This window comes from Rutidosis leptorrhynchoides, chromosome 1 (assembly GCF_046630445.1).
Source record: "Rutidosis leptorrhynchoides isolate AG116_Rl617_1_P2 chromosome 1, CSIRO_AGI_Rlap_v1, whole genome shotgun sequence".
Classification (NCBI taxonomy): domain Eukaryota; kingdom Viridiplantae; phylum Streptophyta; class Magnoliopsida; order Asterales; family Asteraceae; genus Rutidosis; species Rutidosis leptorrhynchoides.
The window spans coordinates 154,466,840-154,479,519 of NC_092333.1; the positions used below are offsets into that span (position 1 = coordinate 154,466,840).

Below are 12,680 nucleotides of genomic sequence, written 5' to 3' on the forward strand. Positions count from 1 at the left end.
ATGGTACAAAGCCCAATAACCCCATCTTTAATATTTAGCCCAACATCATAATTACTTCGGCTCAAATAAGCATAATAATAACTTAGTTACGAGACATTAATTTAAAAAGGAGAACATAACTTACATTGAGTATTTATCGCGTAGTATTACACGGACAGAATTTCAACTTCAAAAACCCGTAAAATAACCTTTACATAACCCAAACTAATCTAATATAAAACTAACCTATACTATATATATATATATATATATATATATATATATATATATATATATATATATATATATATTTATTATATATTACAGAGTATTATTATTATTATGTATATATATATTTTTTTTATGGCCAAAACTCGTTGCCTTTTATAGATGTGGTCTGATCCTGAGGCCCATGCGATCGCATGGGTTCTCAGTGTTAATCTCATGCGATCGCATGGCCAGTCTGGCCATGCCCAATTGCTTTGTTTCCTAGCTTGTCGACGTTATATTTAATTATATAATATAATATATATAATTTTATATAATTATATATATATTATATTATATTCTTGTGCATAGTAGACTCATAATTTTTGGTCCGTTGCGTCGGGCGTTGATAGTTGGCTCAGGTCCCGGTTCCGGATTTTTGAACGTCCTTTCGTATAATTTAATATCTTGTACTTTGCGTTCCGCAACTTGTACTTTTGTCATTTTTAGACGTTTCTCATCAATAAATTGAACCACTTGGATTTGTATCTTGTACATTTGAGCTTTTTGGTCATTTGCGTCTTCAAATCGTCGTTTTCGCCTTTTATCTTCACACTTATTTAATAATAACGATTACAACTTACAATAGGACAATTACAACTAAATAATTTACATATTGGGAGGATATTGCTACTAAATATATGTTCATTTGGAGCACTATCAGGGATGCTTTAGATGAAGCTTTTGAAAGTTGATCTAGTGTTTTGGGTAGTTTAGCCCCAAACCATGCTCGAGTGTCGTTTGGTTTAAAACTATCATCTATGGGTCGAACTTGTATTACAATTGATTAATGGCCTTCGTGCCTTTTGTAAACATTAAAAACGTTGTAAGTTTAAATGGGATTATGTAATGGTTTACATCTTCCGATTTATTGAATGGCGCGTTATTGGTTTATATTAAAAAAAAAAATTATCCGGTTGAATACTGATTGGGTTGTTTCAGATTGTTTAAACAATTATTGCAAATGCGTTTTTCATCTGTACGCTAACCGAATATTTGAGAAACCAACTGCACAAGATTTGCAACGTTTGACCGTTAAACATGCTCAAATACATGGTTTTTCAGGGATTTTAAGAATTCTCGATTGTATGCATTGGAGATGGAGAAATTGTCCACAATGGTGGAAGGGTCATTATACACAAGGTGATCATGATTACCCGTCAATTATGCTTGAAGCGGTAGCCTCGTACGATGGATGGTTTTGACACACTTATTTTGGACCTGCGGGTTCAAATAATGATATCAACGTACTTAATCAATCTGATTTGTTTACCGAGTTATTAGCCGGTGAAGCTCCACCATGTATGTTTACAGTTAACGGGTGTACGTTTACTAAGGGTTATAATTTGGCGGATGAACCTTATCCGGAATGGGCAACATTAATGAAGTCGTTCAAAAATCCGATTGACCCGAAAGAAGCAAAATTCTCAAAGTACCAAGCATCTGCAAGAAAAGATATTGAACGAGAATTTGGAGTACTACAAGGTCGATGGACCATTGTTCAACATCCAGCAAGACCGTATTACATCCGCAAAATTAGAAGGATTATGTTAACATGTATCATATTAAATAATATGATAACCGAGGACAACGGTCGTGCATTTTGTGGGTTCGAGGAGAATTATCGTCCGATTCGACGTGCGAGAGGAACATTCCAAGAAAGAGTCGAGGCGCATATGCGGTTGGACGCGAAATTGAGAGATGTGGGCATTCATCGACTACTACGAAATATGCTTATAAAACACGTGTATAATCTTTCACATAATTATCGAATTCGACATGATCCGAAAATTAATCCAAACAATCAAGCATAGACAGGAGCTTCACACATTTTCGATGACGAAGAAGAAGTCCACGTTCAAGAACAAGGCGAAGAGTAGTTTTTTAAATTTTAATGTAATTTATTCTTCAAATTTCAATATAATTTTTAATTTTAATTAGTGTAATGTTTTTAATTTTTAATAAAAGTTTAGTTTTATTTAAATAAATATTGTTTAGAAAAAATTAAAAAATAATTAAAAAAATATGGAAGAAAAGTGTAACTGTTGGGAGCGTTTAGTCCTGGATTTAGTTGAACAAGCCACTAGTGTTTAAAACATTTATGTCGTTGTTTGAGCTCGCTAAAATAACCATGCCAAATTCAATTATAATACGAGTCAAAGGCTTCAAACATTATAGTAGGGTATCCGTGATCACCTCGAGTATGAATTTCAGCTTCGAATTGTTTAACACTGAATATTAAATTATTCATCAACAATTGTTATTCAGAGGAAAGAAAAAACGTGCCAAATGCTGAATGATTCAGCATTCAATACTGAATTATCAACAAATATCACGTACTTTAATGAGTACTATACGGAGTCATGCGCTACAAAAACCCTATCTATTGATATTGATCTTCCCGCAACATAAGAAAACTTAACCCGTTTATCAATACAATTAACGTCCGTTAAAATCTGTTTAATGACTTAAAAATGAATCTATGTGTACATGGGCGGAAATTACGAAACGGGACGCTTAATCATGAGCATGAGCTGCAAAAACCAATAAACATAAAATAGTGAAGGTATCAAAATTTCCCTAGTACTCTATTGTAGTAAACAAAAACAGAATTCACACTCATTTGGATTCCAAGCAACACCGCACTCGCAACCAATTCAATTCAATTCAATTCAATCATAAATTAATATTAATAATACCTGCAATAACGTCCAAATTCATTCACCGATTGCATTAAAAACCTACTTAATCAACCACCACTTCACATTCAAACTCTGCGGTTCTTCATAATCACGTCATTCATTCCGCAGGTACTGTTATTGATTCCTTTCAATTATGTTTCTCTCTCCTAATTTGCATAAGCAATTTGGCTTTCAACTAGTGACTTTTGTAACATTATACGGTTATTTTGTTGTTAAACCCTAGATTTTTGTTAATAGTATATCGAGTTAATGAAGGTAAATAGCTGATTGAAAATTGATGTGTGAGGTAATTACATTGCAACTTGATCAAACTGCTTATTAGTGTCATAAATGTTTGTATTCTGTTAAAAGCATTCATATAGATGGTTGAGGTACCATTTTTGCTCTTAGTTTAAGGATCTGCAGATATATTAAATTTCACCTAAACCTATATCCTAAATGCTAATAAATGATCTTATTTTGAAAAGTGAATATTGTATGTATCTACTATTGTATGTATCTAATTTCCTTTGGTCGCCAAGTTGGCTAAAATACTGCTAACCTCATGAAAAAGTCGATGGATACATATAATAATTAAAGCAATGAACGTAATTTTGATAGTACAGTAGCAATTAGATGTTGATCACAAATTAAGAATGTAATAAAAGGAATTATTTAATTATTTATTATCAAATGCATTTTAGGTTTCAAAGAGGGAGAATTGTAAAGTGATATGTGATGTCTACAATGGGTAACCCAGCAAACCTTTTCTGGCACGATTGTGCAGTTGGTAAGGCTGAACGGCAAAAAATGATTAACCAACAGGGGTGCGTTGTATGGATCACAGGTCTCAGTGGGTCAGGTTTGCACTTAATCATTCAATTTTTTGTTTTACAGGGTGAGTCAGATGTACTACTTGCTGTGTTTGCCTCTGTTCAAAACGAGCAGTTGGGTAAGGGTTTAAATTAGGTAACTTATTAACGCTTGTCAAAACGGGCCAGGTTGGGTTGACGCACAAAGTAATTTATGAATTATGCTATACGTTGCTACAAAAAGTATAACATCAATAATATAAGCCAACCATTTGACAAGTGTTCTTAGTTACATCATTCAGCTTATTAACTAAAACTAGCCTACTTATATGTAAATGGGTTGAAATCGCTACTGTAATGCCCATGTTGTGCATTCTTGATGTCACAAATGATCTATTGACAGATTTTTAATGGTATTTGCAGGCAAAAGTACCCTTGCATGCTCACTAAATAGAGAACTACACTCCAGGGGAAAACTCTCCTACGTTCTTGATGGTGACAATGTTAGGCACGGATTAAATAAAAATCTTGGGTTTTCACCCGAGGATAGAACTGAAAACATTCGTCGTGTTGGTATGTATCTTCCTCCAAAATGATTCAGTTTCATTCCAATTTCAAGACTGTCCACTCGTTTGGATTTGTGTTCTGTAACTAATGATTAGTGTGACTTCAGTAACCAGTTTTAAAAGTTTGAATAAACCAATAGTGATTTTGGTTAGTTGGGGGTAAGATAATTAAGTTTGGATAATCACTTTCATACTAATTAATAAAGTTTACAGATTTACCCTTTCATCCAACCTAATCTGAGAGGCTTTAAAGTTTAAAGTATCCTAAATATTTTTTTTTATTGCTTTAACAACAATGTCTTCTAATATCATCCTTATGAGTAATATCCTTGTGAGTAATTTTTTTAAATAATCAGAGCTTGACAAACACTAAAGCGTCTAATCATTATGACCTCAATCAGCAAAGCACAACTAAAATCTTTAAAGCTTGCTTTTTTGCTGCTGATTATCTGATTTTTAATTGTTTACTATCACATAATCACTTCCAAAGTATGTAACCACCCCATTAAACCTTAAAAAACTGTTAGTTGCCCGTATGAAAATTCTAAACAATCAGTTACTATTATCTGATCTGCATTATAAAGACTGCTTTCACTTCTTCCTTTTCTATCATGGTTACTATTAATTAAGTTTTAGATTCATATTTATTAAGCTCTTTCTGTATTAAGACTGTTGTTAATCTGACTAAAAGTTGTTTATAATCATATTAGGAGAAGTGGCAAAGCTGTTTGCAGATGCTGGCTTAATCTGTATAGCCAGCCTGATATCTCCTTATAGAAAGGATCGTGATGCATGCCGTGCAATGTTGACAGATGCAAATTTTATTGAGGCAATGCTCCTTTTTGCGTCCGCGTTTTCTCTGAACGTGTTTGCGTTTGTCCGAAAAAAAAGAAACATAATTTATTGATATATACTTGCAGGTGTTTATGAACATGCCTCTTGAAGTCTGTGAAGGAAGAGATCCTAAAGGCCTTTACAAGCTTGCACGAGCTGGAAAGATCAAAGGTCCATTCGTTACCTCTTATAAACCCTAATAATCAGTTACTCTTTGTTAACAAAGAGTATATAACATTTAAGGCACTGCAGGCTTTACTGGACTTGATGATCCTTATGAAGAGCCTCTGAACTGTGAGGTACATTATATATCATTTTCAAGCCCTGTTTTCTCGTATATATATTATGTATGTGCGTACATCACCTATAAGTCAGACTCAGCTTGTTTTTATTACAGATCAAGATTGAACAGAAGAATGGAATTTGTCCGACACCATGTGATATGGCTTTGCAAGTAGTTTCTTACTTGGATCAAAATGGGTTTCTTCATGCTTGAAAGCAGTGATCAACATTTAAAACTTGTGATTTCTCTCTCTAACTTTTTTTTTTTTTTTTTTTTAAGATGAATGAATGGAATTTCATTCTCTGAACTTCATGTAGAAAGTAGAGTACAAGTATTGAGTTCAGTACAAAATTAGCCGAATGCATATTCTATGTTTGTCTTTAGGATCTACCATATCTAAAAATCAGGCTCAATAGGTTGAGATGGCGAAATGGGCGGGCTAGATGGGTTATCTAAGCATGTAACAATTCTATGTGAACACTCAATTGCCATTTCGCTACGAAATTTTGTCACTTGAACTCGGTTTTATCGATAATTTACATAAGCTTCTTATCTACAATTCAACTCGAATCTAGAGGTGCACAAACCGGATCCGGACAAAAAAAAAACTTGATTTTTTTGTCCGGTTTTTTCGGAACCGGTTCCGCTTCTCGGTGTCGGTTCGAATTTCAGTGTATTTTAGAGTTCCTAGAGTTCTCGCACTAAAAAAGTTCTCACTGGATCCTCTCCTATATATATATATATATATATATATATATATATATATATATATATATATATATATATATATATATATAGGGGCAGGATCAATGGGGAAGTAACCAACCGGGGGGAAGCGCGGAAGCAAAAAAAAAAAAAACATTTCGTTTTTTTTTGGAATTTTTTTTTCCGGCATCAAGATCACACGAAAATATGAACATTTAGAAGAGACACTTCGTGATGAATGTTATTATTTAGGCGGGAAAACGATCGACAAAAATAACATTCAAGATAATATTGTTCGTGAAGAATATGAACGTTATTTTTTATTTTATTTTTTCATGTTTTGTGAAATAAAATTTAGCCCGATTTAGAGTTTAGGGTTTAGGGTTTAGGATTTGGTGTTTTGGGTTTATTCCATAAACCCAAAACACCAAACCCTAAACCCCAAACCCTAAACTCTAAACCGTTCGTGTTAAAAACTCAATCTAAATCCTAAATCTAAACCCTAAACCCTAAATTTCTAAACCCTATAATTTCATAACCCGTCCTAATCCATCTGGACGAAGTCCATATCGATTATAAACGATTCACAATAGTTGATTTCATCGCGAGGTTCATGACCTCTATATGATACATTTTACAAACATTGCATTCGATTTTAAAAGACAATCTTTCTTTACAACGAAAGTTGACGGCATGTATACCATTTCATAATATATCCAACTATATTTGACTTAATAATAATCTTGATGAACTCGATGACTCGAATGCAACGTCTTTTGAAATATGCCATGAATGACTCCAAGTAATATTTCTAAAATGAGCAAATGCACAGCGGAAGATTTCTTTCGTACCTGAGAATAAACATGCTTTAAAGTGTCAACCAAAAGGTTGGTGAGTTCATTAGTTTAACATAAATAATCATTTTCATCATTTTAATAGACCACAAGATTTTATATTTCCATTTCTCATAAAAATACGTCCCATGCATAGAGACAAAAATCATTCATATGGATTGAACACCTGGTAACCGACATTAACAAGATGCATATAAGAATATCCCCTATCATTCCGGGAAATCCTTCGGACATGATAAAAACAATATCGAAGTACTAAAGCATCCGGTACTTTGGATGGGGTTTGTTAGGCCCAATAGATCTATCTTTAGGATTCGCGTCAATTAGTAGATCGGTTTACTAATTCTTATGTTACCAAGCAAAAGGGGCATATTCGGCTTCGATCATTCACCCATATAAATGTAGTTTCAATTACTTGTGTCTATTTCGTAAAACATTTATAAAAATTGCGCATGCATTCTCAGCCCAAAAATATAAAGGGTAAAAGGCAAATGAAACTCACCTAATGTATTTTGTAGTAAAAATACATATGACGACACTGAACAAAACAGGGTTGGCCTTGGATTCACGAACCTATATCATTTGTGGATATATTAATACACGTAATCGTAATCGATCAATTATATATATATATTTTTGTTATTAATAATATACTTGTTATACTATATGTTATTTAGATAACTTTAATATATTTAGTTTATATGTTTTATATAACTATTACTTATCATTAATAATAAAAACTATATATTAAGGTTTAATATATATTTATATATTAATTTATATAGCTTAGCTAATATCTTTTTAGTAATAAAAGTTTAACGTAGTGTATTTTTATATAGAAAAATATCTTTTTATGATAATATTGATAGTTTTAGTGATAACAAAATAATAATTTTATAAGAATGATAATAATGATAATAAGTTTAATAATAATAACGATAGTAAAGATGTTTCTTTTAATGATTCCATTAGTTTTAACAAAAACGACAGGTTTGAAAATAATGTTACTTTTAGTAATAACTAGTTGTGGAGCCCTCGCTTCGCGCCGGGGGCTCCGTTTTGAATGCGAGTTAAAAAAAAGTCTTGATCTATTTTGTAAAAAAGAATTTTTTTCGACATAACATTGAAGGGTTGTACCTTTTGTGAAAGTTGCTTCTTTTAGCGTTCGGGTTTTATTTAAAAAAAAAAAGTTAGTAAAGTGGGGGTTCGATTTGTATTTTAATAAAAGTTAGTGGGTTAAGTTTGTGAAATTTGAAAAAACTTTACGTATAAAGTGGAGGTTCGATTTGTATTTTAATAAAAGTTAGGGGGTTAAGTTTGTGAAAATTGAATGTTAGTAAAAAAAAAAAGTTAGTAAAGTGGGGTTCGATTTGTATTTTAATAAAAGTTAGGGGGTTAAGCTTGTGAAATTTGGAAAAAAATATACGTATAAAGTGGGGGGTTCGATTTGTATTTTAATGAAAGTTAAGGGGTTAAGTTTGCGAAAAGTGGAAAATAAATAGCACTATTCATTTCCACTTTACCTTTTAGATATAGGTATATAATGGTATTGCTAATTATACTAATACTGATAATAATAATAATTATAATAATTTTACTACTGATGATATTAGTGATAATAATAATAATAATAATAATAATAATAATAATAATAATAATAATAATAATAATAATAATAATAATAATAATAATAATATAATGTTTATAATAACCATACCTAAATCATAATTACATTTATACTTATAATTATAATTACGTTTCTTATTATCACCATTAAGCTCATGATCGAGGTTGTGATCATAATCATAATATTTTTATAACCTTACTTATGCCCATAAACATTTCTATATATTTATTATTTTTATTCTTTTAACCACAACCATATTTATTAATCTCTTAGTGTATATAATTATATTTAAATCAAAAGCACAACGAGTTCATATCATTTTATTGTCATCCTTATTATTTTCGTAGTAGTATAATAATAATATTAATCCTACTTGTGATTATAATTATGATACTAGTACTAAAAGGGTAATTACTACTTTTATTGGTAAAAATAATAATGCTAACAACTAATATACTAGTAATAATAACAATAACTAATAACAACAATAATATTAACAACAAAATTAATAATAATAATAATAATAATAATAATAATAATAATAATAATAATAATAATAATAATAATAATAATAATAATAATAATAAATGACTACCTCATAAGGCCTTTAAAAAAAATAGTTGCTACCCGCTAGGCTCGAACTCGAGACCTCTCGCTCACCCGCACCATCACCCTACCATTGAGCTGCTGCCCATTATCCATTTTAAAACCCAGACCGAAATATTATAACCCGTTTAATCAACTGTTCTTCTTCCTCATATTAATTTAAATCGACTAGAACTCAAAAGCTAATTATAACACAAATTAAATGTTGTTTTCAGAATACCAATCCGAATCATAAATCAAGTGGAGGTGTTTGAAAGTAATTAAAACCGGAAAAAAAAACAGAAGCCATATCAGTTCGCAGATGGCTTTGAAGCACTCTAAATCGATTTTTGATATTGGTTCCTTTTGAGACCCTAATTGAAATGTCCCGTTCTTATTGATTAAAAATGTTCCATATTAATTGATTTTGTTGCGAGGTTTTGACCTCTATATGAGACATTTTTCAAAAACTGCATTCATTTTAAAACAAACCATAACCTTTATTTCATCAATAAAGGTTTAAAAAGCTTTACGTAGATTATCAAATAATGATAATCTAAAATATCCTGTTTACACACGACCATTACATAATGGTTTACAATACAAATATGTTACAACAAAATAAGTTTCTTGAATGCAGTTTTTACACAATATCATACAAGCATGGACTCCAAATCTCGTCCTTATTTAAGTATGCGACAGCGGAAGCTCTTAATAATCATCTGAGAATAAACATGCTTAAAACGTCAACAAAAATGTTGTTGAGCTATAGGTTTAACCTATATATTATCAAATCATAATAATAGACCACAAGATTTCATATTTCAATATACATCCCATACATAGAGATAAAAATTATTCATATGGTGAACACCTGATAATCGACATTAACAAGATGCATATATAAGAATATCCCCATCATTCCGGGACACCCTTCGGATATGATATAAATTTCGAAGTACTAAAGCATCCGGTACTTTGGATGGGGTTTGTTAGGCCCAATAGATCTATCTTTAGGATTCGCGTCAATTAGGGTGTCTGTTCCCTAATTCTTAGATTACCAGACTTAATAAAAAGGGGCATATTCGATTTCGATAATTCAACCATAGAATGTAGTTTCACGTACTTTTATCTATTTTGTAAATCATTTAAAAAAACCTGCATGTATTCTCATCCCAAAAATATTAGATTTTAAAAGTGGGACTATAACTCACTTTCACAGATTTTTACTTCGTCGAGAAGTAAGACTTGGCCACTGGTCGATTCACGAACCTATAACAAATATGTTCATATATATCAAAGTATGTTCAAAATATATTTACAACACTTTTAATACATTTTGATGTTTTAAGTTTATTAAGTCAGCTGTCCTCGTTAGTAACCTACAACTAGTTGTCCACAGTTAGATGTACAGAAATAAATCGATATATATTATCTTGAATCAATCCACGACCCAGTGTATACATATCTCAGTATTGATCACAACTCAAACTATATATATTTTGGAATCAACCTCAACCCTGTATAGCTAACTCCAACATTCACATATAGAGTGTCTATGGTTGTTCCGAAATATATATAGATGTGTCGACATGATAGGTTGTATACGTGTCTATGGTATCTCAAGATTACATAATATACAATACAAGTTGATTAAGTTATGGTTGGAATAGATTTGTTACCAATTTTCACGTAGCTAAAATGAGAAAAATTATCCAATCTTGTTTTACCCATAACTTCTTCATTTTAAATCCGTTTTGAGTGAATCAAATTGCTATGGTTTCATATTGAACTCTATTTTATGAATCTAAACAGAAAAAGTATAGGTTTATAGTCGGAAATATAAGTTACAAGTCATTTTTTTAAAGGTAGTCATTTCAGTCGAAAGAACGACGTCTAGATGACCATTTTAGAAAACATACTTACACTTTGAGTTTAACCATGATTTTTGGATATAGTTTCATGTTCATAAGAAAAATCATTTTCCCAGAAGAACAACTTTTAAATCAAAGTTTATCATAGTTTTTAATTAACTAACCCAAAACAGCCCGCGGTGTTACTACGACGGCGTAAATTAGGTTTTACAGTGTTTTTCGTGTTTCCAGGTTTTAAATCATTAAGTTAGCATATCATATAGATATAGAACATGTGTTTAGTTGATTTTAAAAGTCAAGTTAGAAGGATTAACTTTTGTTTGCGAACAAGTTTAGAATTAACTAAACTATGTTCTAGTGATTACAAGTTTAAACCTTCGAATAAGATAGCTTTATATGTATGAATCGAATGATGTTATGAACATCATTACTACCTTAAGTTCCTTGGATAAACCTACTAGAAAAGAGAAAAATGGATCTAGCTTCAACGGATCCTTGGATGGCTCGAAGTTCTTGAAGCAGAATCATGACACGAAAACAAGTTCAAGTAAGATCATCACTTGAAATAAGATTGTTATAGTTATAGAAATTGAACCAAAGTTTGAATATGATTATTACCTTGTATTAGAATGATAACCTACTGTAAGAAACAAAGATTTCTTGAGGTTGGATGATCACCTTACAAGATTGGAAGTGAGCTAGCAAACTTGAAAGTATTCTTGATTTTATGTAACTAGAACTTGTAGAATTTATGAAGAACACTTAGAACTTGAAGATAGAACTTGAGAGAGATCAATTAGATGAAGAAAATTGAAGAATGAAAGTGTTTGTAGGTGTTTTTGGTCGTTGGGGTATGGATTAGATATAAAGAATATGTAATTTTGTTTTCATGTAAATAAGTCATGAATGATTACTCATATTTTTGTAATTTTATGAGATATTTCATGCTAGTTGCCAAATGATGGTTCCCACATGTGTTAGGTGACTCACATGGGCTGCTAAGAGCTGATCATTGGAGTGTATATACCAATAGTACATACATCTAAAAGCTGTGTATTGTACGAGTACGAATACGGGTGCATACGAGTAGAATTGTTGATGAAACTGAACGAGGATGTAATTGTAAGCATTTTTGTTAAGTAGAAATATTTTGATAAGTGTATGGAAGTCTTTAAAAAGTGTATAAATACATATTAAAACACTACATGCATATACATTTTAACTGAGTCGTTAAGTCATCGTTAGTCGTTACATGTAAGTGTTGTTTTGAAACCTTTAGGTTAACGATCTTGTTAAATGTTGTTAACCCAATGTTTATAATATCAAATGAGATTTTAAATTATTATATTATCATGATATTATCATGTATGAATATCTCTTAATATGATATATATACATTAAATGTCTTTACAACGATAATCGTTACATATATGTCTGTCTCGTTTAAAAATCATTAAGTTAGTAGTCTTGTTTTTTACATATGTAGTTCATTGTTAATATACTTAATGATATGTTTACTTATCATAATATCATGTTAACTATATATATATATATATATATATATATATATATATATATATATATATATATATATATATATATATATATATATA

General features: G+C 30.9%; 2 protein-coding genes across 2 annotated transcripts; both read left to right on the plus strand.

Annotated features, from left to right (window-relative positions):
- The first annotated feature begins 1,121 nt into the window (after positions 1-1,121).
- Positions 1,122-2,060, plus strand: LOC139890358 (uncharacterized). The gene is made up of 2 exons (XM_071873249.1): positions 1,122-1,424; positions 1,524-2,060. Exons 1-2 carry the CDS (start codon positions 1,122-1,124, stop codon positions 2,058-2,060), a joined length of 840 nt encoding a protein of 279 aa, XP_071729350.1.
- A 623-nt stretch (positions 2,061-2,683) lies between these two features.
- Positions 2,684-5,780, plus strand: LOC139866343 (adenylyl-sulfate kinase 3). The gene is made up of 7 exons (XM_071854563.1): positions 2,684-3,056; positions 3,632-3,789; positions 4,163-4,312; positions 5,016-5,134; positions 5,226-5,310; positions 5,392-5,438; positions 5,537-5,780. The coding sequence occupies exons 2-7, from the start codon at positions 3,666-3,668 to the stop codon at positions 5,633-5,635; spliced, it is 624 nt and encodes a 207-aa protein (XP_071710664.1). The 5' UTR covers positions 2,684-3,056; positions 3,632-3,665; the 3' UTR covers positions 5,636-5,780.
- Positions 5,781-12,680: the final 6,900 nt, after the last annotated feature.